Source organism: Capra hircus (genome assembly GCF_001704415.2).
Source record: "Capra hircus breed San Clemente chromosome X unlocalized genomic scaffold, ASM170441v1, whole genome shotgun sequence".
Classification (NCBI taxonomy): Eukaryota; Metazoa; Chordata; class Mammalia; order Artiodactyla; family Bovidae; genus Capra; species Capra hircus.
This window is the reverse complement of record NW_017189517.1, coordinates 32,493,382-32,501,790: the sequence shown is the minus strand read 5'-3', so window position 1 is coordinate 32,501,790 and position 8,409 is coordinate 32,493,382. Positions and strand designations below refer to the sequence as shown.

The following is an 8,409-nucleotide window of genomic DNA, read 5'->3' as shown; positions in this document are numbered from 1 at the left end:
GCCACCCCATGGACTGTAGCCTAACAGGATCCTCCATCCATGGGATTTTCCAGGCAAGAGTACTGGAGTGCATTATTATGAAGGAGATGTTAATATGATGAAATCAAACAAATATAGGTGTCCATAAATGATAAGAAATTCACCTGTTGTGGAGGTGAACCGTGGTATACTTAGACAAATAGTGATTCTTGAATCATTTATTATTATATTTGACTTTGGAGTACATTTTTAACTTTACATATAAATATGTCAGTCTTAAATTATGGAGTTCATGGCATTTTGGGCAAATGAACAAAAAGGTACAGTGGCCAATCCATTTCCACATCTCCTTTGTTTATATATGCTTAATAGCAAATGTCTTGTTTCTATGATCTAGAAGAGTTGGCTTTGTTGACTGGCTCTCTGACCTTGAGCAAGTCATTATAATTTTCTGGGCCTCATTTTTTTCTATTTGTAAAATAAGAATTTAGAATTGAGTGGATCCCCACTAAGGTTCTCTTTTACTTCTGACTTTTATGTTTATAAATTTACTCTCAAGTTGACTTATACCTTCTCTGGGGTCAGAGAACATAGTTAAACATTTGATTTGAAATGTCTTTCTTGATAGTAGCTGATCCAGAGTTAACACAAGTCTCTTTCCTTTCCTACTTTCTACTGGAATTAGAGTTGTTTCAAATGTTGGTGTCACCATCATAGACATTAGGGCAATAAGTGATTAGCTTTAACAGCTAACTGGCTTCAATCCCCAACATAGCTAGGCCTCAGCATAGCTGGTGAAATCTTAAGCCTACGTCATAAAGACAATAACCCTGAGACGATCTGAAAAGGAATAAAATATGACACTGGTTTCTTTCAGTAGTAGAGATTGCTATTATGACTTATACATATTCTCTCTTTGGCACATAACTGAGAGAAGACTGTATTTTGCACCATGGCTCTATCCCTGGCTATTCTTATTTTCTGACAAATTGATAAAGTAACTGCTGGAACAATTAAGCCTAGGTTATCATAATACATGCATTTGTAAGAGAGATGAAATAGGGCCATCTATTCGTTTCTGGTGCCATCAGTATGAAAAGAAATGTAGCCTAGGTGCTATTTATTCAAAGTGAATTTGGAAACTGGGAAAGTTGAATCTGTAACTTTAGAAAACTTCCTTCTGGAAGGTAACCTGTTAATGATGTCAGGGCCACTTAGAATAGTCCCACTTAGAGAAGCAGGAGGTTTGAGTATGATCGCTGAGGAATTATTTTGTGATAATCTCTTGCCAAATGGATATTGATGCAGCTTGTTCTCTTGGTCACCTTTTCCTGGATCTGAGCTTTGTTCTTCAACACCTCCTCTTGTTTCCCCCTTATCCCCAGTTTGTGTCTTTTCCCTGTAGAATATTTTGTCCATTACTGAAGCTAGAGCTAGAATGGGAATCAATTCAAATAACAGAAACTACACTGTCAAAAACCATATTTGCACTGAGAATGCTGCATTTCACTAAATTTTGCCAGAAAGTATACACATAAATTTAGATGGTTTCCTATTACTGTTGACCTTTACAAAAACAGGGTGACAACTAATTAAGTTTCTTATGTTTTTGAGCTATGTGTTAATTTAATCACCAGGACTTAGACCTTGAGCTATTTTAGGTCATGTGTGAAGAGTGTAAGTTGGGGATACCTTTGTGCTAATGTTGGCAAGAACCACCCTTGTTTAGCAGGTCCTCAGTCACTGGTTACCAGGTCTAACATGATGACCATGAGCATTATGGGCTTCATTTTTTCACCTTCACCTATGTTGTCTGATGAGGCACTCTTAAGCTGTGGAAAATAATTTTTTTTGGTGTATAATGCAGTTTTCTTTAAAGACAGTAGAATTTGGATCATGTTTGTAGTTCCATGAATTCATTAGGGTTGTTATGTTATATATTTAACATCAGTTTACACATGTAATTCCACTGTCTCCACTGAGCATTAAAACTGCAACTTGAATCAAATTATCTAGACCTAAAATTGTTTTGTTGTTCTTGTTTTATCAGAGATCAATTAATTAAAATGAAGTTGTTTTTGGATTCTGACACCTCAGCAAGATGTCATTTTTCTGATAAAATATTTTCAAATCCAGGTTTTTATCTTACAAATACTTTTGATAGCAATAATGATTAAAACTATCATCAGTAGATAGAACCCTATAAATATGCCAGCTAATTATTTTTTCTTACCAATGTATGAGATGTAGTGACTATTGGTTAGAGTGCAGGAAAAGTTTTTAAAAGAGTCTACATCCTAAATACTAATCTTGATACTGTCAAATTTTAAGATGTAGTAAGCTAACTGAAATATACAAACACAGGAAAGGAATTCACTAACTTATTAGATATGACATATACTATGGGGGTAAATAGTCACTGGCATACATTAGGAAACTCACAAGTCTTTAAGAAACAAAAAACTCAACAGCCCCCACAATAAGGAGAAGTTGTAGTGTTTAAAAACAAAAACACGAAAGCCAGTTATACCTAGAAACCACGAGCTGACAATTCTTTGGAGTCTATTCAGTCTCCCTTTGATGCTGTTCATTGAACCAGAATGGGCAGCGTGGAGCACTGAAGGGCAACAAACATAGGCAGGTGAGTTTGCCTCATCTGATAGCTGGTGGGGACTGCTGAGCACAGCCCTCAGCCCTGTGGGGAAATGGTGTGAGATCCCAAGGAAGGTCAGGAATCTGTGCGGCAGCGACAGTAGCAAAGTGGCACCTGGAGCTTCAAGGAAGCAAGGGTAAGAAAAGCAAAGCCAAAGGGTTAAGCACCTGACTGCACCTCTGCTGATTAGGGGCAAATACCCCTTCAGTTGGTTATGAAATGGACTTACTGTTTTATAGGTATAAAAAGGCAAATAATAGTAATACTAATAACAAGAACCAAAAAATGAATGTAGCTATAAAATATGGTAAAAGCAATAGGAGTTTCACTCTCCTGTCTGGTGGGGGGGGCAGTGAGGGAATCATATTCTATGTCACCTCTGAGAGCAAAGAAAAGAGAAATTTTCTGAGTTCCAGGACACGTGATAACGGCTTGACTTAGAGCCGAGTTGTAACTTGTTCTTCCTGTCCATCACCCCATTTGTGCATGAGCAGGTCACAAGCCTCTCCCCACGTTTCAAATACATCCTCTGAGGAGTCTAAAAGTTTAGAATTTGAGGAACAGATGCTGGATACGCAGTGAAGAGAGCTGGAACAGGCTAGAGGGCATTCAGTGCTCTGAGCAGTGCCCCGGGCTTCACCTAATTCTACCTCACTGAGGTTAATTTCACTTTGAGAACAGGCCTCTGCTTTCCCTTTCTCCATCTGAGAATATCTGATGTCCTGCCACATATAGTGTGGCTGAACAATTCCATCAGAGATGGTGTACATTGGCTCTGAACTGGGTTCGGACATATGACCATTAAACTTGGAGAATAGGAGACCCAGTTTCTTGAGAGAGGGACCCATGAAGGATCGTTTGCTTGATGACTCAGCTTTTGACTTGCCTTGGGCACCACCGACTCTCGGCATAGTCCTGATGAGAGGTGGCCCATGGCAGGCTTTTTTCTTGCAGCCTACATTGAAAGAGACACTCTTGGATTTGGCCCGAGCCCCACCACTGCCATCGTTGGTATCATCCCTCTGCGAGAGTTCAGTGCTGCTAGTGGAAAAGCTTCTCCTTTGGTGCTTCCTGTTTCCCAAGAGGTCAAGCACTTCATATCGAAAGCTGGAGATATCCTGCTTTAATTCCTAGGGCAAGAGAGAAGACACATTATGTTAAGAAGCTTCGGAATGTTCCAGGTTTTTGTCTCATAGCAAATCACAAGGTATATTCTACCACAAGAAAAACATAGTAACAAATCTGTGGGCGGCGCTGGCCATTGGGAAAAAAATGTGCAATTGGTAAAGTTGATTTCAGAACCTCCCTATCAGGAGTACACCAACAGACTGAAATGTTAACCAACAATGACGGTATTAGAGTAGGGTATTGGCTCTCATCGACATCTGCATAGAGAAAGATACAGAAGAGGAAAAGCTTTAGGACTCAGGAATAAAACTAGGGAAGTGGAATGTCAGGTGATGAGACTGCTGTTTTGAGACTAGTGCTCAAGTCGCTCAGTTGTGTCCGACTCTGTGATCCCGTGGCCTGTAACCAGCCAGGTTCCTCTGTCCATGGGATTTCCCAGGCAAGAATACTGGAGTTGGTTGCCATTTCTTCCTCCAGAGGATCTTCCCAACCCAGGGATCAAACTCACATCTCCTACATTGCAGGCCAATTCTTTACCATTGAGCCACTTGGGAAGCCCCATTTTGGGACAGGGGACCCTGTTTATCCAAGTCCCTGTGAAATGTCTTCTATCTCTCACTGGCTGCCTAGATACTAGATTGCTCTTTTAAAACTCATCTTTGAAAAGCTTACATCCGATGATTTAATTCTTTTGCTTAACACTTTTTAGTAACTTGTCACTGACCTTATGAAAAAGGAAAAATGCCCTACCACAGATTACAAGGATTTTCAAGGCCTGGTATGCATTCATCTCTCCTGTATCATATCTTTCTACTCTTTCCCCAGGCTCGCCACTGTCCACCTGTATGAACATATTCTCTCTTGCCTCTGAGTCTCTGTATGTGCTGCTGTTCTCTCTGGAACACTCCTCTACCCAACTAGCCCCTCTTTAGACCTCAGCTTGAATATGGCTTCCTCGGAAAAGCCTACCTCAAATCCCCAAGTCCCAGCTGGGTGTCCCCCCATTTCTATGTCTCCACAGTACCTTGTGTTGCTCTTGTTAGAATACTCCATCATTCATCACCCTCTGTTATTATTGTGTGTCACTCCACAGGAGAGTAGGGGCTGCTTCTATCTTGCTCATCACTGTGCTCCGTAGCAGGCCCTCAACTGGTGAGTTATATGTAGATTAGGATAACAGCCTTCATGCATTCCTTAGAATGTATATGTGTTCTAGGATAGGGTTTCCCAACCAATTGACATGTTGAGTGTGACAATTCTTTGTTAAAGGGATCTGTCCTGTGCATTGTAGGATTTTTAGCAACAACCCTAGTCTCTACTCACTAGATGCCGATAGCATTCCAGTGTGACAAGCAAAAATGTGTAATGCTAGGATATCATAAATGTTACGTTTTAATAATAGTTTTTTTGTCTTTATCATATCTTTTAAGTAAAGAAGACCTTTAAATCTCACACATCCTTGCCACATCGTTTAAAGCATTCAATTCCCACACTGAGAAACACTCAGACTATTAAAAGACTGTGTATTTTTATTATTCATAAAGCTGACTGTGGTGGTGTGACAAACATTGGTAAAATCTCTTCATCTATTGGAAGAACTGTAACTGGTTTTACTATATCATAGGCAGTTGAAATTCCATCACCAGAAACTTCAGATACTGTGAAGATTAAATGATGCTTAAGAAATGTGAAATGAGAAGTTAAACCACTTTATGACCAAATTACCTTAAAATTTTCTTCTGTTAGTCCCTCATTTGTTTTGGAATTTCTTATCATAGCTGCCACATATCTTTTGACTAAATTCCTGATAACTTCCTGGAATTTAAACAAAAACATGAAAAGGCATTCAGTTTCCTTCTTGGACTCTTAGTACAATAAGGAATATATACAAGAAGAAAATATGCCTAGACTGTCTTTGCAATGGAAAATTCTCACAGGATCCAACCATTTTCTACAAAACCCCCAGATAAGTCCACTGGCTAAATGAAGAATTACTATGTGTCCAAATTTGGTGGCAGAGTGGGCCAGTGAGATCAAATTCACCCAAAAGAAAATTTTTCCACCCAGGCATAAGGTAAACATGATTCATATTAATAGAATAATCAGAGTAGAGTAATCCTTGAGTGGTCACAGTCAATATCCTTTCCCTTCAGGCTGGATTAAACTTTAACCTTCCTAGTAAGATGAGAGTTTTTCTTCCTTTTATAAAGTTGAAAAAGTGATTCTTCAGTGTCACAAAATCTGCTGATTTCGATGTCCAATAATTACATAGTCAAGATATTTTTTATTAAAGTCAATACGTTCTTCTCCTTTACAGGGATGGCTTCTTTTAACTTAGCCTCCTGGGAATGGTATACACATAGTCACTCAACTTCGTGTTAGTCATGGTGATGATGATAGCCACCACTTAGTGCAATATGTCAGGCACTGCCAGGACACACATGCACACACAAATACATACATACTGATCACTCAATTCTCACAACTACACTTTGAGTTACGTTTAATCATCCCTAATTTACAAATGAAGAAACTGAGGCTCAGGGAGGGTAAGTGACTTATCCAAGGTCAGACAACTGAACAAGAACTATTGTGCTTAGTTCATATAAAGAAGCTTTACCTGGTAATGTTGGTTCTGTATCAGGCTGTCAGCATGGCGTTCCTGTCATTGGAAATGGACAGAAAGCTTATATCAGCAGTGTCCCAGCAGCCCACCCACTCAAACATATTTCTAAATATTAGGACTGAAACATGACACAGGAGCTGCTGCTTGACAAACCCCCAAAGCATCTGTAGGTTGGAGTAGTTTTATGATGTTTGAGATAGGGAATGCCACAAAGGAGGGAAAGGAGAAAACAGTTGTTTTTACAAAGAGACAATTTTTAAAGGCCTTACTGTGAAGCTTCTCAAGTTGTGCCTTCTCCGTCTACCATCAGGGTCTCTTTTAGGGCAGAAGGTGTTGTTGAACCAGTTGCCAAGATATAGAAATGACTTGGGGCTGGGGATAATGTTGAAAGGAGGTGGCAAGGTGCCACCTTCATCAAAGTAACTCATCCAGAGCTTCGTCCTTGCAAACTTCCACTCAATATCAGCATGATCCTGTGAAAGACAAGTTCAAAGATAGGGGATGGGAAAATATAAAATGCATCCGTGACTCATTCTAAAAGTTCTACTTGCTTCTCCAGAGGGAAATATGTCAGTAGCTATAAAAATTCAATTTACACTGACCTTACCCTCTAGTGTTTTCCTCTACATGTTTTCTAGTTGCAACATTTACATTTTGCTCTATGATCAATTTTGAGTTCATTTTTGCTTAAGGGGTGAAGTTTACATTGAGGGTTTTTTTCTTCCTGTTTGGTTTTTGCCTGTCAATGTTCATTTGCCATTTGCTGAAAAGGTTATTTTTCTTCTATTGAATTGCTTTTCACCTTTGTCAATCAGTTGTGCATACTGGGACTACTGGCTATTCACATTCAAAAGAATAAAGTTGGATTCCTACCTCACACCACATACAACATTCAACTTAAAATGAATCCAGAACTAAATTTAATAGATAAAAAGTATAAAACTCTAAGAAGAAAATTAAGGAGTAAATATTTATAACCCTGGATAAAACAATGGTTTCTTAGAGAAGACACCAAAAGCTAAGGAAAAAGAGAACAAAATAGGTAAATTGGACTTGGTCAAAGTTAAAAACTGTACATCAAGGACACCATAAAGAAAATGAAAAGACAACCCACAGAATAAAAGTAATGAAATATCATATATCTGATAAGGGACTTGTACCCAGACTATCTAAAGAATGATAACGATTCAATAATAAAAAGACAATTCAATTTGAAAAAGAAGAAAGCACTTGAATAGACATTTGCAGAAAGATACAAATGAGGTCATACAGTTCAGTTCAGTTGCTCAGTCGTGTCCGACACTTTGTGACCCCATGAATCGCAGCACACCAGGCCTCCCTGTCCATCACCATCTCCTGGAGTTCACTCAGACTCATGTACATTGAGTCAGTGATGCCATCCAGCCATCTCATCCTCTGTCGTCCCCTTCTCCTCCTGCCCCCGACCCCTCCCAGCATATGAGTCTTTTCCAGTGAGTCAACTCTTCGCATGAGGTGGCCAAAGTACTGGAGTTTCAGCTTTAGCATCATTCCCTCCAAAGAAATCCCAGGGCTGATCTCCTTCAGAATGGACTGGTTGGATCTCCTTGCAGTCCAAGGGACTCTCAAGAGTCTTCTCCAACACCACAGTTCGAAAGCATCAATTCTTCGGCGCTCAGCTTTCTTCACAGTCCAACTCTCACATCCATACATGACCACTGGAAAAACCATAGCCTTGACTAGACAGACCTTTGTTGGCAAAGTAATGTCTCTGCTTTTGAATATGCTATCTAGATTGGTCATAACTTTTCTTACAAGGAGTAAGCGTCTTTTAATTTCATGGCTGCAGTCACCATCTACAGTGATTTTGGAGCCCCAAAAAATGAAGTCTGACACTGTTTCCACTGTTTCCCCGTCTATTTCCCATGAAGTGATAGGACCAGATGCCATGATCTTCATTTTTTGAATCATTAGGAGTATTCAAATTGAAACCACAATGAAATACAACTTAAAACCCACTAAGATAGCTATAACAATTTTTCAT

At 39.4% G+C, this 8,409-nt stretch overlaps 1 protein-coding gene across 1 annotated transcript in view; it reads right to left on the bottom strand.

The window, feature by feature from the left end:
• Positions 1-2,136: 2,136 nt before the first annotated feature.
• Positions 2,137-8,409, bottom strand: part of TRPC5 (transient receptor potential cation channel subfamily C member 5) — a 341,695-nt gene continuing 335,422 nt past the window's right edge. The window contains exons 7-10 of the mRNA XM_018044118.1: positions 6,656-6,859; positions 6,381-6,422; positions 5,486-5,575; positions 2,137-3,762 (exon numbers count right to left, since the gene is read on the bottom strand). Coding sequence (XP_017899607.1) covers positions 3,070-3,762; positions 5,486-5,575; positions 6,381-6,422; positions 6,656-6,859 — 1,029 coding nt within the window. The 3' untranslated portion in view covers positions 2,137-3,069. The remainder of the gene's footprint in view (positions 3,763-5,485; positions 5,576-6,380; positions 6,423-6,655; positions 6,860-8,409) is intronic.